Source organism: Procambarus clarkii, chromosome 78, assembly GCF_040958095.1.
Source record: "Procambarus clarkii isolate CNS0578487 chromosome 78, FALCON_Pclarkii_2.0, whole genome shotgun sequence".
NCBI lineage: Eukaryota > Metazoa > Arthropoda > Malacostraca > Decapoda > Cambaridae > Procambarus > Procambarus clarkii.
The window spans coordinates 9,499,708-9,527,088 of NC_091227.1; the positions used below are offsets into that span (position 1 = coordinate 9,499,708).

The 27,381-nt window shown below is 48.7% G+C and overlaps 1 protein-coding gene across 1 annotated transcript; it reads left to right on the top strand.

The window, feature by feature from the left end:
- Positions 1-11,689: 11,689 nt before the first annotated feature.
- Positions 11,690-12,073, top strand: LOC138357449 (uncharacterized protein PFC0810c-like). Its single transcript, XM_069314303.1, has one exon. The coding sequence runs from the start codon at positions 11,690-11,692 to the stop codon at positions 12,071-12,073; it is 384 nt and encodes a 127-aa protein (XP_069170404.1).
- Positions 12,074-27,381: the final 15,308 nt, after the last annotated feature.

The window sequence follows — 27,381 nt, forward strand, 5'->3', positions numbered from 1 at the left end:
TGCAAGAGCAACCAAGACTTTGCCTGACCCCAGTGAACGACTGTGAGAAAGGCAGTAGAGCAGTATGATAGTCTACTACTAATAAAGGCAGTAGAACAGTATGATAGCCTACTACTACTACTAAAGGCAGTAGAGCAGCATGATAGTCAACTACTAAAGGCAGTAGAACAGTATGATAACCTACTACTACTAAAGGCAGTAGAGCAGTATGATAGCCTACTACTTGTGACGAGAATCTGCAATAGAGCCGTGGCTATTCGGGCGGGTGTCGTGCCCATCACATATCAATAAAAGAGAAAATATAGTAAACAAGACAGCTTGGATCCTCTACTATGAGAGAGCTGCGAGTAAACACCAAAGAGAAGAAAAATTTCAAATATTTAATATAACAAAAATTACTAATATCACACCAAAATAATAAGTAATAATTAAAACAAAATCATTAGTCACTTGGCTTTACACAATATCAAAAAATATATACAAGTGAAATTTACATTAATAACAAGGGTGCAAATAAATACTTTACATAAATGCTGTAACGTCTACTTATAAGAGTAGATGTTACAGCTGAGAGCACTCGAGGGGTACTCTGTTGAGCTGGACGTTGGCAAGTCTTTTTTATACGGGACATGACGTCATAACTGGCGCGAATTCTGTATACCTATCGGTTAGCAGAAGAATGGTCGCTAGCGGGTGGCGTCTGGTCCCCTACCGAGACAGCAGGTGTGGTGGGGTCTTGGATACTGGAGGGTGGACGGGGGAGGTGGTGTGTCTAGACACCCATACTTTGAGCATGTGTTGTTATTGTCCTTTATTTTTACTCTTGTTGTTGGAACATGCAGATACGTTGATGAATAAGTGGTAAATGGACAGGCAAGATCTACTGCTAGGCAGGAGGTTACTGTAGCATACTACTAAAAGTACTTGAGCAGTATGATATTACTACTGAAGGCACTAGAGCAAAATGATATTACTACTAAAGGTACTAGAGCAGAATGATATTACTACTGAAGGTACTAGAGCAGAATTATATTACTACTAAAGGTACTAGACCAGAATGATAGTCTACTACTATTAACTTTATCTGGAAAGACATTCGTGTGAGCAACAAGTGGACACGAATGGTTTTACAAGTGACATTATCAGTTTCGAAGTGAGCAGCATAGTGGTCCAAGTGAGCAGCATAGTGGTCCAAGTGAGCAGCATAGTGGTCCAAGTGAGCAGCATAGTGGTCCAAGTGAGCAGCATAGTGGTCCAAGTGAGCAGCATAGTGGTCCAAGTGAGCAGCATAGTGGTCCAAGTGAGCAGCATAGTGGTCCAAGTAAACAGTGCAGCACTAGTCCGGCTACTAGTGTTTAGTGGTGGATTGGTGGTGGGGAGCCTCCTTACTGTGACTCTGGGTCACGGTGAGGAGGTACGGTGAGGGTCTGGGGGGGGGGAGGCCTCGTTAAGTCATTTGTGTACCTGTTGTTACCGGAGAACAAGCCCGGAGTACACCAAGCCTCTGGTGAAGGTCTGGGGCAGTAAGTGGAGCGGTGACCGACGCTTCAAGGTAAAAAGAGCGAGGCGGACAGTCCGCTGACCGGCGCTAAGGATGCCAGTAGTTAAGCAAAGTTTCCTCCCCCATTCCTCTTTGAATTAATATTATTCAATGAAGCAGTTTAAAGATGGTGCGCATTATGTCGTGTTCATCGACATACATGATTATTTTGCCAATGATTATTGTTGTGTGATTTCTGAGACGCCTAGCGAGGACTAGTGATTTTGATGTACTGTATTTTTATTTGCCTTTTGATTTCTAGGTGTTTGCAAAGTTAAGTGAGCTTAATTTAGATTTTGAACTTTGCTATTTCATTTCTTTTGTGACAGTAAAAAATTGCTTGCGATATACTTAAGAATGTGAGTTCAAGGGTCTAGAGCAGCCTAATGAGTATCAAGCCGGCTGGGCATTAAAGTTCTGTTTTGAGAAGAGGCTACTAACGTAACCAGTAATCTTCTTCCTTCAATTATCTTATATTTTATGAATCTTGTGTTTATGTGTCCGTCCTTGCTCGGTTATTTATTTAGTGACCCGGCATACGCCGAGTTAAAACCCATTACGGTACACTGTGGTGCAGTTGTGAGGGAGCGGCCAGGCTTGTGCTCATGTTGGCGGACGGTGAGAGACGGAGGATGTCTTTCACTGTCTCAATTACACCAGTAACACCGGACTATAAACATCCAAATATCCATGCTGAAATGCACGTGAAAAACTTTACCCACACTCGCAGGTCTCTGACAAACGAAAGCAAGCTTAGCTTAGTTGCCAACACACACACACACACACACACACACACACACACACACACACACACACACACACACACACACACACACACACACACACCGTGTCAGCAAGGCGGACAGCCCGCCTGCTATCATAACTCTTACTATATTTCCCATTTCCGATCTTCTTCCCTCGTCTGTGCCTCTTTAAACTCTTTACTTACCCCCACGACAACAAAAACACCCCCCCCCCCCATCCCCCAACCAGCACTCTACCACCACCCAATCCTCAATTACCACCACAACATCCCTCCCCCACTCCAAACACCTCATCAAGACCAAAGAACTTCAATGATCAATAAATGTTTGACGCCGGGAATTGGTACATGCAAATGAGCACGAAGCTATGATGACAGGGAGTGGATGGGGGACGGGGGGCGTCGGAGAGGGGATAGGAGGGTAGGAAAATGGAATAGAAGGGTAGGAGAAGGAGCAGATCCAGTAACACAACAGTACCAAGACAGTAGCAGCAACAACAGTACAGCATCATCAACATCAGCGAAAACAGTTTACATTATTTACTTGTAGTTTACCTGTAGCCAGTTTCGAGCGTTCTTCTACTCGCAAAGTCCGGCCTGGGGTCAGGCTTGCCTGGTGATAGCTTGATCTATAAGGCTGTTGCCTGCAGCGGCCCGCGCGTCCATTACAACCTGGTTGGTTCGGCACTTACAGCAGGAATTTGTCAGCTATCAATGGAAAACCTTCACTTGTGTCCGGCAATATTTCCTGTATTTGGTGCTGGGAGCTGGAAGGTCAGCGGGGCCTCTCGCTGCAACCTGTCCGCAGGGAGAGATCCCCCTCAAGGAAATGGACTGGGAACGACTACATAATTTGTGCTATTATCTACTATTAACACATAGGTTAGCTATTATCTAACCCATGGTTAGATTAGGTTAAGGTTATTTTAGGTTAAAGTTGTTTTAGGTTAAGGTTTGGTTAGGTTAGGTTTCATTACGTTTGGTTATGTTAATACGATGTATTTTTGACGATAATGTGAAATATGGAATTCAAAAAACCATTTCAGTGTGCCCACAAATTCCATTTACAGAAAACCAAATTCTTCTAAGGAAACGTTTTCAGCATAAACTGTTTATATATTAAACCAACGCTTTTTTATTTACATTAAAGTTAGAACTTGAGAATACTCTGTGTTTACGACGAAGGTTCATTTGTCAAGTTTACGTGTACACTATAGGCAACATCACCGTGACAAGGTAACTGAGGAAAGGAGGATAGAAGCACAAACCAGTGAATCTGTACGATGGTACAACATGGTTGCAGCTGGCAATCCCAATCAGTATGGCCGAAGAGGAGGACGACGAGGGAGAGAATCTGTAATAGCGAGAATCCGTCTTGGATACAAATATCCATGGAGATTTGGAATGGAAACAACAGTTGATCAGCGAAGTTGCAGCATCTGTGGTGAGAGTGATGGACACCGCCTTGACCACTATCTACGTGAATGTGAACACCTGAGAGATATTAGGAATAACTGTAGAATAATAAACCCCACATTGTTTGAGTTAGGAAAACACTTTTTGTCAAATGTTGATACTGTTCTTAAAAGATTTCCCAATTTTGCACCCGCAAGATAACGTAAGCTTTTAAGGGTTGATAAATGTTAATCTTCTTGTTTGAGGAGCTGTTCACTTGAGACAGTTAAGCAAGTCCCAGCTGTGTCTGGGTACAAGTGACAGGATGAACAACCCAGCGGGTTTTCTTCCTATTGGGGAGTGTTGTACATTCTGCTATGGCGGTATGTTCACTCACAAGATGAGTGGCGCTGCCCAATAAACTCGCCCCTCGGGGCAAAATTAAAAAATTACTATTACTGGAACTGTAATGTCCAAATATCTAGATTACCATAACAAATATCTAGAAACTTTCCAAGTGGGTGTGTTGTCTCATGGTAATGGATTTGGTCGAGGACGGGCTGCAAATTCATTTATTCTGCACTTCCTTCCATACCGTTCGCTTCAGTATATTGTTTTATTGAACATATACGTATACATTTGACCCGAAACGCTGAGCGTATTAGTGGCTTTAGATATTGTATGTATTAACTCTATCTATAAATCCAACATTATGTTTGTAACTCATCTTCTATGTATGCACTTTTACCTGAATAAACATTTTGAATTTGAATATTTGGGACCTGATCTTCGAGTAGTTTATTATGTGAGTTTTTTCTCGTCTTGTTTCCATAGAGTATATTTATGGTGCTTTGAGACGGTCCCAGTGATGTAGATGCTTTACCATGTCTGTCTGTCTGTCCTGCTCTGATGGGGAGGGGGGAGTGAGTACTAAGTGATTTGAAAGGTAAGAACATTGCGGTGGCATCCTGAGGTTTGAAGGTTTTCATAATCCATCCAACATATGTCCCGGCTCACGCTATATTCGCTCTATGCTCAGTAACCTTTATGTCGTCCGCCATCATTCTCATTTCCTTTACATTTTGCTTTCGTTCAATAAGGTGAGTTGATTATGTCTTATATCCTGTGTTATATATGTTATGTGTGTGTTATATGTTAAATATTATGTTTAACAGACTGTTTTTCCACATATAAAAACTGGAACATCATTGCCCATCGGTAGATATTGCTGTTAGCTGGAGTTTTTCAGTGTTTCCTAATGAGCCAATATTCATGCTGATATTGGTATCATCTGCAAAGAACGACACAAAGCTCTGACGTTATTTTGGGCTGTCTGATATGAGGACGAAAAAGAGCCGTGTCCAACTATGAAGGATTTTCCACACAGACCCTTAAAGCTCTTCAGGAGAACTCTACAAATTTGTAAGTGTTCCCTGCAGAGCACGACGGAGACTGCGAGCACCAACAGCCTCAATGATCAGGCCCGACTTCTTTAATTAGGTTGACACATAGGAGCCGAGGGCAGGTCGATGAAGCCCCCCCAACCATTACATGATTCCGAACGCCATACCCGATGAGCCACAGAACATTAACTGCCAAGTGCGAGTTGAAACAGCCCCGTAAAACAGTCCGGATGAGAGAGATGAATGGTGTCCTTGCCAAGACAACTGTCGGTAATTGTATTAAGTTGCATTTCACAGACGGTTAATGAACGAAAATATTGACCTTTGTAATATGCTTTTATATTTGTATACCTGGGTCACCCTGGGTCACTTTGGGTCACCCTGGGTCACCCTGCGTCACCCTGGGACACCCTGGGTATGCTGCGGTGAACCTGGAATACATCACGCACTCCTTGCCCTTCCCACCTCCATCACCCACTACTAACCCCCCCCCTCTCTCTCTCTCTCTCTCTCTCTCTCTCTCCCTCCATCACCCACTTCTTGCTCCTCCCTCCATCAACCACTTCTTGCCCCTCCCTCCCTCCCCACCTTGCCCCTCCCTCCCTCCCTGCCCCCCCCCACCTTGCCCCCTCACTCCCTCCCTGCCCCCCCCTCTCCCAACCGTGCCCCCCTCACAACTTGACTCATCTCTCGCTCTCCTTAACCCAACTTACTGTTTATTGATTTTACATTAAATTTTTTATAGCTGTTTGTGCCTTCGCTACACCAAGACCACCTCCATGCCTCCCCTTCCCTCCCTCCACCCCTCCGCTCGCTGCGTCTAAGGAAGAGGGGTTTATGAGGAGTGGGGAAGAAAGAGGGGGTAAATCCCCCCCGATTTACCCCCTCTGAATGAGGAAGATGGGGATCATGAGGGGTGTGAGAGGAAGAGGGGGTTATGAGAGGTGGGGGGGGGGAGCACCCTCAGCAAGCAGGTGTATGTAATAGGGTGTGACAGAAGCCTCACTTACCTGGCCGCTCCCTGGCTCCTCTGTCTTATTGCCTCCCGGCCCTTCTTCCCCCCCCCTCCCCAGGCGCCCGGCCCTTCTGCCCCGGCGCCCTTCTGCCCCGGCGCCCTTCTGCCCCGGCGCCCTTCTGCCCCGGCGCCCTTCTGCCCCGGCGCCCTTCTGCCCCGGGGGAGAATCAACCAAAGGTAACCTAGTAAGTTCATATTTTATTGTAAACATTTGAGACGTGACCGTCGCGTATCTTCCATGTATATTTTGTGGTATGACGTCATCCATCACCTGACAGTTCTGACAGCTGAGTGGACAGCGCTTCGAATTCATAGTCCTGAGGTTCCGGGTTCGATCCCTAGTAGAGGCAGAAACAAATGGGCTGAGTTTCTTTCACCCTGATGGCCCTGTTTACTTAGCAGTTAATAGGTACTTGGGAGTTAGACAGCTGCTGCGGACTGCTTCCTGGGTGTGTGTAACAAAAAGGAGGCCTGGTCGAGGAATGGGCCGCGGGGACGCTAAGCCCCGAAATCATCAAGATAACCTCAAGATGAGAGGTCAGTACAGGCAGGGATGAGGTTAAGCCACCGGGGAGCCGTAACAAGTGGACCAGCCTTCAGTCACAAGCCTCACTAATCACTAAGTAACTGATAACTTACCGTCACACCCGCACCTCCCTCCCTCCCTCCCCCCCCCCCCCGTCACCTTGCAAATATTAGTCACTCATGCTCTATAATGCTGTGTATTATAATAGCCTTAATAATGCTTTAGTGGAGCCTTAGTGATGCCGCCGCCTCGGTCGCCGGATTACCCTGTGTTGGTGCCTGAGACAACACCCAGGTGATGGCCCAGTAATGCTGACCATTGTACTTACTGCAAGACTCATCCTCCGGGTGAGCCCAGCATAAAGAAGTACAAGGCTTCATATCTAAGACTAACCATTACTCTAGGTGCCTGTACTTTATAGTGAGGAGTGGTCCAACTCTGACACTTTCCATACTGAGCCATGATAGTAGCTTCTTGCAAATAGAATCAGAATTCCAAACATTTCAAGATTGTCGAGGAGTCTGTCACGGAGATGACTGTTTTATACAGTCTTTTGGGCTGCTAGATACGAGTGTTTCATTGATAAACTTTCCACCACAAACATTCTGAAATAGGATTAAGTTTACTGTGACACCAATCGAATCCCACTGCAAGATAACAGTTTGTTTGTCCAAACTTAACAAATTTGGCTTAGATTCTTTTATTTGTAATCTCTGTCGTGTTCATTGTGGGATTAAATATATATTTTTCACACAATTTTTTTTTACCTTCAACTCTCGTTTTAGCGTGACAACTAAAATATTCTTAATTTTGCTTCTTGCTCCGGTCAGGGAGCCGGTCGGCCGAGCGGACAGCACACTGGACTTGTGATCCTGTGGTCCCGGGTTCGATCCCAGGCGCCGGCGAGAAACAATGGGCAGAGTTTCTTTCACCCTATGCCCCTGTTACCTAGCAGTAAAATAGGTACCTGGGTGTTAATCAGCTGTCACGGGCTACTTCCTGGGGGTGGAGGCCTGGTCGAGGACCGGGCCGCGGGGACACTAAAGCCCCGAAATCATCTCAAGATAACCTCAAGATTGCTCAAGCAAAATACACCCAAGTGTATCCTTAGCAATCTGTTGAGGACACGTCCTCGGCCATTACTCACACACACACACTCAAGTTTCTGCAATAATGTAGGATTTGCAGCAGACAAAACAGGTTACTATATTATGATAATTTATGAGTTTAAACTTGTGAGGCGCCCGTGGGAGCCGTCTGCGGCACACTGAGGCCTGGGAGATCCCACCTGTGAGGCGCCCGTGGGAGCCGTCAGCGGCACACTGAGGCATGGGAGATCCCACCTGTGAGGCGCCCGTGGGAGCCGTCAGCGGCACACTGAGGCCTGGGAGATCCCACCTGTGAGGCGCCCGTGGGAGCCGTCAGCGGCACACTGAGGCCTGGGAGATCCCACCTGTGAGGCGCCCGTGGGAGCCGTCACCGGCACACTGAGGCCTGGGAGATCCCACCTGTGAGGCGCCCGTGGGAGCCGTCTGCGGCACACTGAGGCCTGGGAGATCCCACCTGTGAATCACTGCTTAACCGCCGCTAACAACACTGTTATATCTTGAGGTTATCTTGAGATGATTTCGGGGCTTTTTAGTGTCCCCGCGGTCCGGTCCTCGACCAGGCCTCCACCCCCAGGAAGCAGCCCGTGACAGCTGACTAACACCCAGGTACCTATTTTACTGCTAGGTAACAGGGGCATAGGGTGAAAGAAACTCTGCCCATTGTTTCTCCCCGTGATATTATATTATAACTTGACCACTCTTATATTCATCCGAATGTCTTATGTAGTTATCAGAGGGAGGAAAGAGAGGGAGGGAAGAGAGGGAGGGTGGAAGGGGAGACACACGAAGGGAGGGATAGAAGAAGGAAAGGAATGGAGGCTACCTGATATAGGGGAAATGGGGGGGCTCCCCCTGTCTTCCCTACCGTCATTTTTTTACCTAAAGTTAGGATAAAGGGAGAGAGGGCTGTGAGCAGTGGCAGGGAAAACTGTTTAGGGGGACGGATCGGGTTGGACAATGGTGTTGGTGCTGATGTACACGTGTACCCTCCCCCCCCCAGGCCAACACACCACACCACACACTTTCAGCAACCAATTAAATGCCAAAATTATACGGCTTTAGCTACCGGCCTTAACTGTTGCCTCAAATTGCGCCAGACGAGCATCTGGAGAGGGAAGGTGGAGAGGAGGAGGAGGAAAAGAAAAGGGAGAGGACGGAGGGAATGAGACAGTATGGATCACAGGAAGCGAGAAGGAAGGGGAGGGGAAGGGAGAGAAGATATGTAATAGAGTTGTTGTTTGTGTTTTAGATTCAGCTCCTCGGAACAAAAGTTGCAAGTAGCACGGGCTATGGTGAACCCTTAGTGGACTTACCTGGCACAGGAACGGGGCTGTAACTGATGTAATAGAGTAATAACGAATGATAGGGAAGAATATAGGTGGTGGGGCGAAAGAGAGGTTATCTGGAGATGATTTCGGGGCTTAGCGTCCCCGCGGCCCGGTTCTCGACCAGACCTCCTTTTTGTTACACATCCCCCAGGAACATAAGAACAAAGGTAACTGCATAAGGCCTATTGACCCATACGAGGCAGCTCCTATTTATAACCACCCAATCCCACTCATATACTTGTCCAACCTACGCTTGAAACAATCGAGGGACCCTACCTCCACCACGGAACGCGGTAATTGGTTCCACAAATCAATAACCCTGTTACCGAACCAGTAATCCAAGTCTTTCCTAAATTTAAACTTACCCAATTTATACCCATTGTTTCGTGTTCTGTCTTGTGTTGATACTTTTAGTACCCTATTATATTAATAGGTAATATATTAATAGGAAACGGCCCGTAGCAGCTGTCTAACTCCCAGGTACCTATTTACTGCTAAGTGAACAGGTGAATCAGTGTGAAAGAAACTCTGCCCATTTGTTTCCACTTCCGCCGGGGATCGAACCCGGAACCTTAGGATTACGAATGCCGAGCGCTGTCCACTCAACCGTCAGGCCCCCTGGGGGAGGGGGAGGGGAAGGACAATGAGAGGGGAGAGGTAGTTGATCGTTAGCCATTTAACAACCTTAAAGATAAGAATGGAGGAAACCATTTTATATAGGGAAAGAGGGGAAGGGAGGAAGGAAGAGGAGGACATAGGAATAGGGGATATGGGAGGGGAGAATAACGGGGCTGATTTAGGGTGATGTACTAAATGAAGGAGGAACGCTAATGGTTTTTGGAGGCAGTTTAAGGTGGTGAGGAGAGAGATGTGAGAGATTAGTGGGGGGGGGGAAGGGGGGGGGGTTAGAGGGGAGAGGAGGGGAGACGAGGAGGGGAGAGGGGGAGGGGAGAGGAGGAGGGGAGGAGGAGGAGGAGGAGGGGAGAGGAGGAGGAGGGGAGAGGAGGAGGCGGGGAGATGAGACGGGGAGAGGAGGCAGAGAGAGGAGGGGAGAGTATGTAAATTAACAAATTAAGCTACTCACTCTCTCTTTATAAGGAAGGTTTCTAATTCCTGGGATAAAGTTTACCATCCAACTTGTAGTACGGAGACCAAGCCTGACCTGCATGGTTTTATAGTGGGAAGATCATGCCTTTAGCAGCTACTCGACCACTATGACAAAATCAATACTCACCTTACCTCTCGGAGAACATATACGACACGCATAGACACGATAAAGCACGTAAACTATTGGGACCGTCTCAAAGATCTCAAAATGTACTCTCTAGAAAACAGATGAGAGAGGTATCAAATAATATATACACAGAAAATACTGGAGGGGCAAGTCCCAAATTTACACAGTAAAATAACAACATACTTGAAAGAATGATATGGAAGGAAATGCAATATAAAATCAATGAAGAGTAGAGGTGCCATAGGCACAATCAGAGAACACTGTATGAACATCAGAGGTCCGCAGTTGATCAATTTCCTCCCAGCAATTATTAGGAAATATTGCCGAAATAAAAGTGGAAGTTTTCAAGAAAAACCTAATAGTTATCTGCAAGAAGTGCAGGACCAATCGGGCTGAAGTGTATATGTGGGCCTGCGGACCGCTCTAACCAACAGCCTGTTAGATCAAGCTCTAAAAAGTCAAGCCTGGAGAATGTCCAAAAGTTTTTTTACTGCTAGAATCCACTCAATAAAACATCTAAATTATTGACACCTATTAAAAATTTAAAACCTGCAATTGGTACACCGCAAGCGAGATATATATAATAATTTAAACGTGGAAAATATTAAAGGGACTGGTTCCAAATTTGCACACGGAAATAACACCACATGAGACCAGGAGGCATGACAGGATGTTTAGAATTGCTCCGTTGAAAAGCAGAGGTGCAACAGGTACTCTGAGAGAGAACTATCAACATCAGAGGCCCGAGACTGTTCAACACACCTGCTACACACATGGAGCATAACCGACCTCTCACGGTGGATGGTATTCAAAAGAGAACGTGATAAAACACCTACAATGGATACTTGGTTAACGAGGTTGTGATTCACACACTGACTATGTGTGAGTCAGTGTGAAACAGTCGCGTCTACCAGGGTGAGGAAGGTTGACCAAATCACCAACCAGGAGGCCTGGTCAGAGACAGGGCCGTGGAGACATTGATCCTCGGAACCAACAATATGTAGTAACTCAGTCACAGTTGTAAATACCAGGTCACATTTGTAAATACCAGGTCACACTGGTACTCAACAGAGGGTCCCAACAAACAGCAGACGTATGTACTCGAACAGATGAAACAAGGTTCGGACTCACAATCAGAATAGATGAAAAGGCTCACATGGCAACTTAGAAACGTCAGCATAAATATAATGATCTCAAACAACAGAGTGGAAGAGTTTGACGACAGTCGACGTCCATCAATATTTCACAGTTTATGACTCAAGCCGGCTGATCATGTGTCAAGTTGGTGCTCTGGAGGACCACGTGCCCAGATTATTATGGAATAATGAAGAGACAACACAATAAGGAAGACATGGAAAAGAAAGAAAGTGGATGGGATGAAGACATGGAAAAGAAAGAAAGTGGATGGGATGAAGACATGGAAAAGAAAAAGTGGATGGGATGAAGACATGGAAAAGAAAGAAAGTGGATGGGATGAAGACATGGAAAAGAAAGAAAGTGGATGGGATGAAGACATGGAAAAGAAAGAAAGTGGATGGGATGAAGACATGGAAAAGAAAGAAAGTGGATGGGATGAAGACATGGAAAAGAAAGAAAGTGGATGGGATGAAGACATGGAAAAGAAAGAAAGTGGATGGGATGAAGACATGGAAAAGAAAGAAAGTGGATGGGATGAAGACATGGAAAAGAAAGAAAGTGGATGGGATGAAGACATGGAAAAGAAAGAAAGTGGATGGGATGAAGACATGGAAAGAAAATAAGTTATTGTTAGATTAATAATTTTCTGTAGCCTTATCAACGAGGTCATATACAACAATGTTTATATAACCATTGGATTGTATACACATCTCAGCTCGATTCCTCAAGAGTTGAACCTCAGAAGACAGAGCTTTATTCCCAAAGAGAGGCATAGTGCTCCTCCCAAGTAGGAACCAACTTTAGTCTGTCACTTATCCTTCAGTTAGGAGGAGGATTTTACAAGCTTCACTTCACCGCCCTCAGGATGGAGGGAGCAGGCAGTCCTCCACCCCATCCCCCATGAAGCAGAAATCAATCTAGTCGTTGCTATTACCTCCCTCTCTCCCTCCCCAAAACCTCATCCCTCACGCCAGTGTAATCAAACAAAATCTACTATATATTGTTTTCATGATAAACAAGTACAATTCCTGTACATACAATAATAACAGTAACCATAAATAATAATAATAAGGAAAAGACTGGCCTGCTTCTCGACCTTCGTACACAAAGTCAGAACACAATAGTGGACAAAATATTCCCATCCAAGCCCCGCCCTCAGGCGGGATTATCTGCCTCTAAAACACGTTAGTCTTACAAAATTCAAATCTCATTTTCCAAGATGGCTTCGCTCGGGCATTAAATATAAATTAGGCAATCGCGGGAGATGAAAGCTGGGGCCCTTCGCAGTACATGACGTGGCCCCTCGGGGCATGGGCCCCCCCAAGTGTAGGGAGGGGGGGCCCTTGTGACCTGCCTGAGGCACCCTCGTGTGGCCCTTCAGGGTATGGGAGCCTTTATGGGAGGGCGGCTCCCTTGTGTGGAGTAGTGGGGTCTTCTACAGTTCTCTCCAGCACCGTCTCTTCTTTTACAGCTCTCAATACTCTGCTCCCTCTCTCCATCTCTAGCGGAACTTTGCTTCTCACCCTCCTTGACACCTGGTTGATGGGGTTCTGGGAGTTCTACTCACCAAGCCCGGCCCGAGGCCAGGCTTGACTTAGAGAGTTTGGTCCACCAGGCTGTTGCTTGGAGCGGCCCGCAGGCCCACATACCCACCACAGCCCGGTTGGTCCGGCACTTTTTTAGATATCAATCTAGTTCTCTTGAAGATGTCCACGGTTGTTCCTGCAATATTTCTTATAGTCGCTGGGAGGGCGTTGAACAACCGTGGACCTCTGATGTTTATACAGTGTTCTCTGATTGTGCCTATGGCACCTCTGCTCTTCACTGGTTCTATTCTCCATTTTCTTCCATATCGTTCACTCCAGTACGTTGTTATTTTACTGTGTAGATTTGGGACCTGGCCCTCCAGTATTTTCCATGTGTATATTATTTGGTATCTCTCTCGTCTCCTTTCTAGTTAGTACATTTGGAGAGCTTTGAGACGATCCCAATAATTTAGGTGTTTTATCGCGTCTATGCGTGCCGTATATGTTCTCTGTATTCCCTCTATTTCAGCAATCTCTCCTGCTCTGAAGGGGGAAGTGAGTACCGAGCAGTACTCAAGACGGGACAGCACAAGTGATTTGAAAAGTACAACCATTGTGATGGGATCCCTGGATTTGAAAGTTCTCGTAATCCATCCTATCATTTTTCTGGCTGTCGCAATATTTGCTTGGTTATGCTCCTTAAACGTTAGGTCGTCGGACATCATTATTCCCAAATCCCAGACATGCTGTTTACCTATTATGGGCAGATTTGATTGTGTTTTGTACCTTGTATTATGTTTCAGGTCCTCATTTTTACCGTACCTGAGTACCTGGAATGTATCACTGTTAAAGATCATGTTATTTTCAGCTGCCCAATCGAAAACTTTGTTAATTTCTGCTTGTAGTTTTTCAATGTCTTCAGCAGAGGTAGTTTTCATGCTCATTTTTGTGTCATCTGCAAAGGACGACACGAAGCTGTGACTTGTATTTTTGTCTATATATGATATGAGAATAAGGAAAAGCAGTGGTGCAAGGACTGTACCTTGAGGTACAGAGCTTTTAACTGCGCTTGGACTCGATTTTATTTGATTGACTGTTACTCGTTGTGTTCTGTTCGACAGGAAATTGAGTATCCAGCGTCCTACTTTACCAGTTATTCCCACTGACCTCATTTTGTGTTATCACTCCATGGTCACATTTGTTGAATGCTTTTGCGAAGTCTGCGTATACAACATCTGCATTTTGCTTTTCTTCTAAAGCTTCTGTGATTTTGTCATAGTGGTTGAGTAACAGGATCTTCCCGGTCTAAATCCATGTTGTCCTGGGTTGTGTAGCTCATTATATTCTATAAAATTAAAAATTTGATTCCTAATCACTCTTTCAAACACTTATTGTGTGTGATGTTAGTGCAACTGGCCTATAATTTTTTGCCAAGGCTTTACTACCCCCTTTGGGCAGAGGAGCTATATCTGCAGTGCAGCTGGTATCTCCCATGTATTTAGGCCCTCTCCATATTGCGCTGAGCGCTCGCGCTACTGGTACTTTACATTTCTTAATGAATAATGAATTCCACGAGTCCGGCCCAGGAGCTGAGTGCATGAGCATATTGTCAATTTCTCTTTGAAAGTCTTCCGAGTTCGTGTTAATATCCGTTATATTATCTGCAGCTTGAATGTCATTCATAAAGAAGCTGTCTGGACACCTCTCCTCCTCCTCTACACTTCTCACCCCCCCCCCCAATACACTTCTCACCCCCCCCCTCCATGACACTTCACCGTGTTCAGTACCATTAAGTATTATTCCTCGAAGACCGGTTCGTCTCGGCTTTCTGCTAATGCTTCTCACTTAATGTTATTTTCCTGGTTTTTCTTCGTTTCTTTTTCCTCTTCGTCAGTCACATTCCAGGTTTTCAGCCTCCCCTTCCTCCGCCTTCTCCCCATACTTTACCATCTTCTATCCCTTCCTCTTGCTTTACTCTCTATTCCTCTTATTCATCTTCCTCTTTCACCATCTCTAACCCTTCTCTATTTCCTCCAGAAGGCCACTGGTTTAGCCCAAGTATTGGGATGACGGGAAGGATGGGGGGGTTAGGGTGGGGGGAGGGTGTTGAAGGATGGGGTGTGGGGGAACTGGTGGGGAAGGGTGAGGGAAGGGGGGGGTTGACTACCTTGATTACTATCGTATGACTAACACACATGGTTCTTGTTCTGCCGTCAAGTTCTGTGTTCCTGTACATCCTGAGTGTCAATATGTATGGCATGATACGGGTCAATACATCTGACGAGTGCTTGGAGTGTATGCCTCTAGCACGCACTCTCCCACAGGTGGAAGAGTAGCCCCTCTAACCCCTACCATTCCCCACCTCAAACACTAGTTGAGTCACACATATATAATTTTTATTTTCATCCTTTCCATTATCAATTGAGCTCCCAATTGTCCCAAGTGTCGAGAATAAAGAGGAGAGTATGAAGTCCCTGGCGAGGAGAAGCCCCAGTATTTGCCAGGTCTCCAGTCCTCACACAAATAACGACATCATCGGGTGAGAAATGCGGCAGATGTTGCGAGTGTCTCAAGAGAAGGAGAGCCATAACCCCACTAAAGAGACCCCGAGGAGCTTGAGGGCCTCTGAGCCGTGCTGGTCTGGCTTGGCGGCTCCTCACACCACGTCAACAGAGGAGCTGCTGCACCCCACGCCATTCACGGCGGGGAGCGGCAGACATGTTTTTAGTTTCGTCCATATATTATGCACCCCATACCCATGCTGTTTGTGGTAGTGGACCCCATACCCACCCTGCAAGTGAGTGGTAGTGGGCCCCATACCCACCCTGCAAGTGGTAGTGGACCCCATACCCATCCTGCAAGTGGTAGTGGACCCCATACCCACCCTGCAAGTGGTAGTGGACCCCATACCCACCCTGCAAGTGGTAGTGGACCCCATACCCACCCTGCAAGTGGTAGTGGACCCCATACCCATCCTGCAAGTGGTAGTGGACCCCATACCCACCCTGCAAGTGATAGTGGACCCCATACCCACCCTGCAAGTGGTAGTGGACCCCATACCCACCCTGCAAGTGGTAGTGGACCCCATACCCACCCTGCAAGTGGTAGTGGACCCCATACCCACCCTGCAAGTGGTAGTGGACCCCATACCCATCCTGCAAGTGATAGTGGACCCCATACCCACCCTGCAAGTGGTAGTGGACCCCATACCCACCCTGCAAGTGGTAGTGGACCCCATACCCACCCTGCAAGTGGTAGTGGACCCCATACCCACCCTGCAAGTGGTAGTGGACCCCATACCCACCCTGCAAGTGATAGTGGACCCCATACCCACCCTGCAAGTGGTAGTGGACCCCATACCCACCCTGCAAGTGGTAGTGGACCCCATACCCACCCTGCAAGTGGTAGTGGACCCCATACCCACCCTGCAAGTGGTAGTGGACCCCATACCCACCCTGCAAGTGACAGCTGAAAAGATTTCAGAAGGCACATATTGGGCTCTGGAACTGACTCTTAATATTCGCCTGACTAAACAATCTACATTAGTTAATGTTCGAGTCACAGGCTTTATTGCCTCAAATTTGTGATAACGTTAAAGTAGTACTGGAATTACAGCAGTGTAAGACTTGCAGGCGGAGCGAGCCTACAGTTGTGTGGACATCACTGGAATCGTCTCCAGATGAATCATTTCCGACGGTCATCAATCATCAATATCCTCAGCTTCAGCAAGCAGCAGGGCGCCTGGTCGGGGGTCGGAGAAATCTCTTCCCCCCCCCCCACTACGGGAGGTGATGACCGGAACTATTTGAAGGAGGCTTCAAGGACTCTCTCTCACCCATCACCACACGTGACAAGCTCAAGGGGGCTTCATGTTACCTGCAGTATTTCCACAAGCGACTGAAAATATATTAACCTATGTACAGTTTTTACGTGGTTATCTTGAGATGATTTCGGGGCTTTAGTGTCCCCGCGGCCCGGTCCTCGACCAGGCCTCCACCCCCAGGAAGCAGCCCGTGACTGCTGACTAACACCCAGGTACCTATTTTACTGCTAGGTAACAGGGGCATAGGGTGAAAGAAACTCTGCCCATTGTTTCTCGCCGGCGCCTGGGATCGAACCCAGGACCACAGGATCACAAGTCCAGCGTGCTGTCCGCTTGGCCGACCGGCTCCCGGCCGACGTGACAAAAAAGTAATAAATAATTATTATTACAATAATTACAGGAGTGAGCTTCCCCCTACAGAACCGGCCCCACCAGCGATCTCCCCCCCCCCCGCCTTAACTCTGGCCACACACTCAAGAACATGCCCTGAACACCTACCCATTCCCTACCTTGTATTCCTATCTTTAGTCAGATTTTTAATTAATTCCCATCACACTTCCAACCCTGTTTATCAGCCGTATGGGTCGTCAAGTCACTGTGCCAAAGCTACCCTACAACCATGACTCCCCCCCCCAGCCATCACAACACATCACAACCCTCTCTCCCCTGCACATTATCACTCCCTACACACCCATTCCCAAGACGTGTCTATGAAATACAACATGTAACCTACACTCCTGGGCGCCCCTTTCCACTTCTGTATTACCCTTCCATTAAGACTGTCCTCTCCATCATCCAGCAACATCCACTCCTACCGTTCCACTTCCCCCTAGCTCCTCCACCCTCCGTCCCTTCACGACTATAACCTCACGTTAAGCATAGTCGCCACATTTGACAACAATCTCTCTTTGGTGCTACATAATCCCCGGCTTGGTGCCTTCTTTTGATATTTACTCACAAAAATCCCTCATATTATATCATTGAGTTTCTGAAGCCAGCTTGCAACATGAGTCGATGTTGCATAGTAGCCTTTAGCTTTGAGTAGAAAGAAGAAACATATTTCACATATTGAAAAATTTCACATGAAATATGGAACATATTTCATTTAGAAATATTGAATGTTCATTTCATTTAATCTCGTCTTAGAATAATCAAAGATAAACAATGAAAGAAAGATAAAGTGAGAGAGAGAGTGAATGGGAAGGAATGAGGGGAGAGGGGAGAGGCGGCCCCCCCCCCCTCAGCGTACCCATAATCCTCTCGTCTCGACATTGTACCCCTCGCCGGACCTCCCCTTTCTTCCCATCTTTTTTTTTCCAAAGTGCCCGCGGTCCTTTTCCGCCAGGATAAATAGGAAGGGGACTCAGACTTGAGTAGTGCTGGTTCTGAAGGTTGCTGGGAGAGTGAGTGAGTGAGTGTGTGTGTGTGTGTGTGTGTGTGTGTGTGTGTGTGTGTGTGTGTGTGTGTGTGTGTGTGTGTGTGTGTGTGTATGTGTGTGTGTGTGTGTGTGTGTGTGTGTGTGTGTGTGTGTGTGTGTGTGTGTGTGTGTGTGTGTGTACTCACCTAATTGTGCTTGCGGGGGTTGAGCTTTGGCTCTTTGGTCCCGCCTCTCAACTGTCAATCAACTGGTGCGTGTGTGTGAGTGTGTGTGTGTGTGTGTGTGTGTGTTCACCTAGTTGTGTTCACCTAGTTGTATTCACCTAGTTGTGATTGCGGGGGTTTATCTCTGCTCTTTCGGCCCGCCTCTCAACTGTGTGAACACAACTAGGTGAACACAACTTAGGTGAACATACACCCACCCAGAAAGCAGCTGTCTAACTCCCAGGTACCTATTTACTGCTAGGTAACAGGTGCATCAGGGTGAAGGAAACTCTGCCCATTTGTTTTTCCGGCAGTGCCGTGGGATCGAACCCTGGTCCCTAGGTCCACGAGTCTAGAGCTCTGTCCATTCAGCCACCACCCACCCTGTGCGTGTGTGTGTGGGGGAGGGAGGGAGGGAGGAATGATAACACGCTAGGAACAGCCAAGTGGAATGCCTTGTTCCAGAGTGACGGGAACAACCAACTAAACACCTTCACCAGCACAAGCTGGATCACCAGCACAAGCTGGATCACCAGCACAAGCTGGATCACCAGCACAAGCTGGATCACCAGCACAAGCTGGATCACCAGCACAAGCTGGATCACCAGCACAAGCTGGATCACCAGCACAAGCTGGATCACCAGCACAAGCTGGATCACCAGCACAAGCTGGATCACCAGCACAAGCTGGATCACCAGCACAAGCTGGATCACCAGCACAAGCTGGATCACCAGCACAAGCTGGATCGCCAGTACAAGCTGGATCACTAGCACAATTACATTCCTCACAGGACATATGAAATACATCCTTTTGCTCACAACAGAACTACCTTCACAAACTACCTTGTGGTCTAATGAGAGAAGTCCAAATTTGGGCTAGCCCCTGATGGGAGACGGGAACAAGAAAAAGTTTGAATCTGGAAAAGATAATGCCAAAGTCTGGCCGTCCCTGGTTAAAAACCAGCAATGATATTCATCTGAGGACAAAGTCTCATCACTAAACAGAAAAGATGAATCGCTTGCTACTCGCCATCAGGAAAAGGCTCAGTTACTAGCAAACCATTCTGCTGCCAAGATGCTGGTCCAGAACGACAACCTTCACACTCATCCAACAGAAGATGAACAGGATGAAGTCCACCGCCTCCTGAAAACAAACGACAAACTTGAGGCAATCAGACCGGATAAGGTCAGTCTGAGGCTGTTATGAATTATGCAGACTTACTGGCTTCGTCTTTCACTCACTGACTAATTTTGCCTAGCGCAAGTAATGTGGCCCTGCGTATGGAAGAAGGAAGGAGTAGTTCTAGTCCACAAAAGGAAAAGCTTTTTAGTGGTGGCGTTACTGTTACCTGGTTGATACCTGGTTGATGGGGTTCTGGGAGTTCTTCTACTCCCCAAGCCCGGCCCGAGGCCAGGCTTGACTTGTGAGAGTTTGGTCCACCAGGCTGTTGCTTGGAGCGGCCCGCAGGCCGCTCCAAGGACAACATTCGTAAGGACAACGTTTGTTAAGGACAACGTTCGTAAGGTTCTTCACCAGGACCAACTTTGAGGACACCCAAAGGTTAGCATCTACAACTCAAGGGACTCGGTCATTAACAGCCACATCCCGGCTGTGCCAGTCTTAAGACCATCACTCCATACACCATTTATTCCCATGTGAAGGCTCTGCTACACAGTTGGTGCCAGCCTTACCCTGTACATAGCATAATCACAACTTGGCATTATATGGATCATTCTAAATGGAAAACTAATAGTAGCTCATTAAATAGACGTTTCTACCTTGAGGCTACCTTGAGGTGCTTCCGGGGCTTAGTGTCCCCTCGGCCCGGTCGTCGACCAGGCCTCCTGGTTGCTGGACTGATCAACCAGGCTGTTAGACGCGGCTGCTCGCAGCCTGACGTATGAGTCACAGCCTGGTTGATCAGGTATCCTTTGGAGGTGCTTATCCAGTTCTCTCTTGAACACTGTGAGGGGTCGGCCAGTTATGCCCCTTATGTGTAGTGGAAGCGTATTGAACAGTCTCGGGCCTCTGATGTTGATAGAGTTCTCTCTCAGAGTACCTGTTGCACCTCTACTTTTCAACGGGGGTATTCTGCACATCCTGCCATGTCTTCTGGTCTCATGTGGTGTTATTTCTGTGTGCAGGTTTGGGACCAGCCCCTCAATTATTTTCCACGTGTAAATTATTATGTATCTCTCCCGCCTGCGCTCAAGGGAGTACAGATTTAGGCTCTTTAGTCGGTCCCAGTAATTTAGATGTTTTACTGAGTGGATTCTAGCAGTAAAGGATCTCTGCACGCTCTCTAGGTCAGCAATTTCTCCAGCTTTGAAAGGGGCTGTCATTGTGCAGCAGTACTCCACTCTAGAGAGCACAAGCGTCTGAAAAGTATCATCATCGGTATAGCATCTCTAGTGTGAAAAGTTCTTGTTATCCAACCTGTCATTTTTCTTGCAGTTGTGACGGCTACTTTATTGTGTTCTTTAAAGGTAAGGTCTTCCGACATGAGTACACCCAGATCCTTTACATTGCCTTTTCGTTCTATGTTATGATTTGCCTGAGTTTTATACGTGGTTTCTGTTTTTATATTTTCAATTTTTCAGTAGCGCATGAGCTGGAACTTATCCTCGTTAAACACCATATTATTTTCTGTAGCCCATAGAAAGACCTGATCTACATCTGATTGGAGGTTTGCCGTGTCCTCTATGTTGCCAACTCTCATGAAAATCCTAGTGTCATCTGCAAAGGATGATACAGTGCTATAGGTTGTGTTCTGGTCTATGTCCGATATGAGGATGAGAAAAAGTACTGGAGCAAGCACAGTACCCTGGGGGACTGAGCTCTTCACGGTTGATGGGCTGGATTTTATTTTGTTCACTATTACACATTGGGTTCTGTTAGTCAGGAAATTGTAGATCCATCTGCCTATTTTCCCGGTAATTCCTTGTGAACGCATTTTATGTGCAATAACACCATGGTCACATTTATCAAAAGCTTTTGCGAAATCTGTGTAAATTACATCAGCGTTTTATTTGTCTTCCATAGCATCTAATGCCATATCATAGTGGTCCAGCAACTGTGACAGGCAAGAGCGCCCTGTTCTGAAACCATGTTGTCCGGGGTTATGGAGATGCTGTGATTCCATGTATTTTGTGATCTTACTTCTTAGCACACTATAAAAAAACTTCTAGGGTCAGGTTCCAGATGAATATGTAACAACAGCTCGTAACTTCCAATATCATCTTGAGATGATTTCGAGGCTTTAGTGTCCCCGCGGCCCGGTCCTCGACCAGGCCTCCACCCCCAGGAAGCAGCCCGTGACAGCTGACTAACACCCAGGTACCTATTTTAATGCTAGGTAACAGGGGCATAGGGTGAAAGAAACTCTGCCCATTGTTCCTCGCCGGCGCCCGGGATCGAACCAGGATCACAAGTCCAGTGTGCTGCCCGCTCGGCCGACCGGCTCCCGTCGGCCGAGCGGACCGACCCATCATTAAGAACAAATAGAATTTATAACTACCACTAGTCTTAGTTTTACAGCAGGGAGAGTGAGGAAATAGAACATGTTTGTGCGAGTTGCCCAACCGTTTTTCATTCGTAAACAGGGGTTTTGGCGGCTGGATTAACAAGCATTTGGCCTTTGTTGATGAGGTCGGGCTGCCTGAGGACCGGTTAGCTGCTTCATAAAGTTCATTAGTACCACTCATTATCATTCTCGTTCATTACGACTCATTAGATCAAGCTTCGGCTTCACATCAATGAATTTTCGCTACAAGTTTCCGTTTTCAGTTGACACCAGCGCTCAGCTGTCTAACCCTTTACAGAAAATGTCGCTGGAAAATCGGAGAAAATTTAAGATTCCGTAGAGAATTGGTGACATCTATTTTTTTACTTATATTTCGAATTTTAAGTGTCCATTTTAAAGCTCAAAATGACCAATAATAAATGTTTAAAACTGCTGAGTGGCATTATAATTTGAAACTGCTGAGTGGCATTATAATTTGAAACTGCTGAGTGGCATTATAATTTGAAACTGCTGAGTGGCATTATAATTTGAAACTGCTGAGTGGCATTATAATTTGAAACTGCTGAGTGGCATTATAATTTGAAACTGCTGAGTGGCATTATAATTTGAAACTGCTGAGTGGCATTATAATTTGAAACTGCTGAGTGGCATTATAATTTGACAGTCACTGTTCCAATCAATAGGTTCCATTCCAATCATTATCATGCCGTCAGGTGCGATTGTTTATACCAGTGATGCCTGGCTTTGACTGCCAAGAGAGAATATTTCAATCAAATAACAGGACACCTGATGACAAACACAATCATCACAAGACTCACACACATAATAACAATTATGCTCTTTCAGAAACATGCAAAAGCAACAATAGCAACTGTAATAGCCTCATCAGCGGCTGCAGCAGCAGTAAGAGCAGCTGAGCAGCAGCAGTAAGAGCAGCAGAGCAGCGGCAGTAAGAGCAGCAGAGCAGCGGCAGTAAGAGCAGCAGAGCAGCGGCAGTAAGAGCAGCAGAGCAGCGGCAGTAAGAGCAGCAGAGCAGCGGCAGTAAGAGCAGCAGAGCAGCGGCAGTAAGAGCAGCAGAGCAGCGGCAGTAAGAGCAGCAGAGCAGCGGCAGTAAGAACAGCAGAGCAGCAGCAGTAAGAGCAGCAGAGCAGCGGCAGTAAGAGCAGCAGAGCAGCAGCAGAGCAGCGGCAGTAAGAGCAGCAGAGCAGCAGCAGAGCAGCGGCAGTAAGAGCAGCAGAGCAGCGGCAGTAAGAGCAGCAGAGCAGCGGCAGTAAGAGCAGCAGAGCAGCAGCAGAGCAGCGGCAGTAAGAGCAGCAGAGCAGCGGCAGTAAGAGCAGCAGAGCAGCAGCAGAGCAGCGGCAGTAAGAGCAGCAGAGCAGCGGCAGTAAGAGCAGCAGAGCAGCAGCAGTAAGAGCAGCAGAGCAGCGGCAGTAAGAGCAGCAGAGCAGCAGCAGTAAGAGCAGCAGAGCAGCGGCAGTAAGAGCAGCAGAGCAGCAGCAGTAAGAGCAGCAGAGCAGCAGCAGTAAGAGCAGCAGAGCAGCGGCAGTAAGAGCAGCAGAGCAGCGGCAGTAAGAGCAGCAGAGCAGCAGCAGAGCAGCGGCAGTAAGAGCAGCAGAGCAGCAGCAGAGCAGCGGCAGTAAGAGCAGCAGAGCAGCGGCAGTAAGAGCAGCAGAGCAGCAGCAGTAAGAGCAGCAGAGCAGCGGCAGTAAGAGCAGCAGAGCAGCAGCAGTAAGAGCAGCAGAGCAGCGGCAGTAAGAGCAGCAGAGCAGCAGCAGTAAGAGCAGCAGAGCAGCGGCAGTAAGAGCAGCAGAGCAGCGGCAGTAAGAGCAGCAGAGCAGCAGCAGTAAGAGCAGCAGAGCAGCAGCAGAGCAGCGGCAGAGCAGCGGCAGTAAGAGCAGCAGAGCAGCAGCAGAGCAGCGGCAGTAAGAGCAGCAGAGCAGCAGCAGTAAGAGCAGCAGAGCAGCGGCAGTAAGAGCAGCAGAGCAGCAGCAGTAAGAGCAGCAGAGCAGCAGAGCAGCAGCAGTAAGAGCAGCAGAGCAGCAGCAGTAAGAGCAGCAGAGCAGCGGCAGTAAGAGCAGCAGAGCAGCGGCAGTAAGAGCAGCAGAGCAGCGGCAGTAAGAGCAGCAGAACAGCGGCAGTAAGAGCAGCAGAGCAGCGGCAGTAAGAGCAGCAGAGCAGCGGCAGTAAGAGCAGCAGAGCAGCAGCAGTAAGAGCAGCAGAGCAGCAGCAGAGCAGCGGCAGAGCAGCGGCAGTAAGAGCAGCAGAGCAGCAGCAGTAAGAGCAGCAAAGCAGCGGCAGTAAGAGCAGCAGAGCAGCAGCAGTAAGAGCAGCAGAGCAGCAGCAGTAAGAGCAGCAGAGCAGCGGCAGTAAGAGCAGCAGAGCAGCGGCAGTAAGAGCAGCAGAGCAGCGGCAGTAAGAGCAGCAGAGCAGCGGCAGTAAGAGCAGCAGAGCAGCGGCAGTAAGAGCAGCAGAGCAGCGGCAGTAAGAGCAGCAGAGCAGCGGCAGTAAGAGCAGCTGAGCAGCAGCAGATCAGCAGCAGAGCAGCGGCAGTAAGAGCAGCAGCAGTAAGAGCAGCAGAGCAGCGGCAGTAAGAGCAGCAGAGCAGCGGCAGTAAGAGCAGCAGAGCAGCGGCAGTAAGAGCAGCAGAGCAGCGGCAGTAAGAGCAGCGGCAGTAAGAGCAGCAGAGCAGCAGCAGTAAGAGCAGCAGAGCAGCGGCAGTAAGAGCAGCTGAGCAGCAGCAGAGCAGCGGCAGTAAGAGCAGCAGAGCAGCAGCAGTAAGAGCAGCAGAGCAGCGGCAGTAAGAGCAGCAGAGCAGCGGCAGTAAGAGCAGCAGAGCAGCGGCAGTAAGAGCAGCAGAGCAGCGGCAGTAAGAGCAGCAGAGCAGCGGCAGTAAGAGCAGCAGAGCAGCGGCAGTAAGAGCAGCAGCAGTAAGAGCAGCAGAGCAGCAGCAGTAAGAGCAGCAGAGCAGCAGCAGTAAGAGCAGCAGCAGTAAGAGCAGCAGAGCAGCGGCAGTAAGAGCAGCAGAGCAGCGGCAGTAAGAGCAGCAGAGCAGCGGCAGTAAGAGCAGCAGCAGTAAGAGCAGCAGAGCAGCAGCAGTAAGAGCAGCAGAGCAGCAGCAGTAAGAGCAGCGGCAGTAAGAGCAGCAGAGCAGCGGCAGTAAGAGCAGCAGAGCAGCGGCAGTAAGAGCAGCAGAGCAGCAGCAGTAAGAGCAGCAGCAGAGCAGCGGCAGTAAGAGCAGCAGAGCAGCGGCAGTAAGAGCAGCAGAGCAGCAGCAGTAAGAGCAGCAGCAGAGCAGGGGCAGGAAGAGCAGCAGAGCAGCGGCAGTAAGAGCAGCAGAGCAGCGGCAGTAAGAGCAGCAGAGCAGCGGCAGTAAGAGCAGCAGAGCAGCGGCAGTAAGAGCAGCAGAGCAGCGGCAGTAAGAGCAGCAGCAGAGCAGGGGCAGGAAGAGCAGCAGAGCAGCGGCAGTACGAGCAGCAGCAGAGCAGCGGCAGTAAGAGCAGCGGCAGTAAGAGCAGCAGAGCAGCGGCAGTAAGAGCAGCAGAGCAGCGGCAGTAAGAGCAGCAGAGCAGCGGCAGTAAGAGCAGCAGAGCAGCGGCAGTAAGAGCAGCAGCAGAGCAGGGGCAGGAAGAGCAGCAGAGCAGCGGCAGTACGAGCAGCAGCAGAGCAGCGGCAGTACGAGCAGCAGCAGAGCAGCGGCAGGAAGAGCAGCAGCAGTATCAATAACCCCAGCAGGGTCAGTAGAAGCAGTAACAACGCCGGCGACAATGCAGATGGCGACGTTTGTGTTTCGTGTTTGGGGTTTCCAGCGAAAACTTAATTACTTTTTAATTAAAGCGGAGACGGACGTCGGCGGCGGCGGCGTCCCCTCATTACCTTCAACTTCTCAGCGTAAACTTGGAAGATTTCCTGGCCGGGATATTGGTCATTCCACCCAGCCTGGCGCCAGGCACTAAGGGTAACATGTATGCCTAAAATTACTATGAAGCTGAAATATGGCTCCTTACCTCCAGCTTACCTGCCGTGCTCCCACACATTACCTGGGAGATACTCCCAGGTTACCTGCCGTCCTCCCACACATTACCTGGGAGATACTCCCAGGTTACCTGCCGTGCTCCCACACATTACCTGGGAGATATTCCCAGGTTACCTGCCGTGCTCCCACACATTACCTGGGAGATACTCCCAGGTTACCTGCCGTGCTCCCACACATTACCTGGGAGATACTCCCAGGTTACCTGCCGTCCTCCCACACATTACCTGGGAGATACTCCCAGGTTACCTGCCGTGCTCCCACACATTACCTGGGAGATACTCCCAGGTTACCTGCCGTGCTCCCACACATTACCTGGGAGATACTCCCAGGTTACCTGCCGTCCTCCCACACATTACCTGGGAGATACTCCCAACTTACCTGCCGCCCTCCCACACATTACCTGGGAGATACAGTTTACCTAGAGCACCCCTGGATATTACCAGGAGAATACACTCAACTTCACCTGCAGCATTTCAGATATTACCAGAAAAATGTGTAATGTTTACTCGTAGCATTTCCCCCAGATTAATTGGACTGAATAATAATTAATCTGGCACCGAAACTTCAAGGTAATAAGTACTTTGCATGCGCGTTATTCGTCTATTCTTTCGACTTGATTTAAAATTTCGATTCGACCTGTTCTCACGGTCAGAAACTAAGGACACCAGGGCCCTGAGCCCACCGAGACCCGCAGAGCCCACCGAGGGCCGCAGGGTTCACCAAGGGCCGCAGGGCTCACCAAGGGCCTCAGGGCTCACCAAGGGCCGCAGGGCTCACCAAGGGCCGCAGGGCTCACCAAGGGCCGCAGGGCTCACCCAGAGGGGCCTGGAACACACTTGAGAACTCTCTCACCAATCTCTTTAACTACAAATGGGCTTCATTAGCCACAGTCGACTCGTCTCTTATGTTGTCGTTATATGGCAATCTTCCCCCCTCCCCCCGCACATCCCCCCTCCCCCCGCACATCCCCTTCCCCCCGCACAACACCCCTCCCCCCGCACAACACCCCCCTCCCCCCGCACAACACCCCCCTCCTCCCGCACATCCCCCCCTCCCCCCGCACATCCCCCCTCCCCCCGCACATCCCCCCTCCCCCCGCACATCCCCCTTCCCCCCGCACATCCCCCCTCCCCCCGCACATCCCCCTTCCCCCCGCACATCCCCCTTCCCCCCGCACATCCCCCTTCCCCCCGCACATCCCCCCCTCCCCCGCACATCCCCCCTCCCCCCGCACATCCCCCCTCCCCCCGCACATCCCCCCTCCCTCGCACATCCCTCCTCCCCCCGCACATCCCCCTTCACCCCGCACAACACCCCTCTCCCCGCACATCCCCCTTCCCCCCGCACATCCCCCCTCCCCCCCGCACATCCCCCCTCCCCCCGCACATCCCCCCTCCCCCCGCACATCCCCCTTCCCCCCGCACAACACCCCTCCCCCCGCACAT

What these genes read in the sequence shown, in the direction of transcription:
- LOC138357449 (XM_069314303.1), top strand. Translation starts at nt 11,690, where the DNA reads ATGAAGACATGGAAAAGAAAGAAAGTGGATGGGATGAAGACATGGAAA.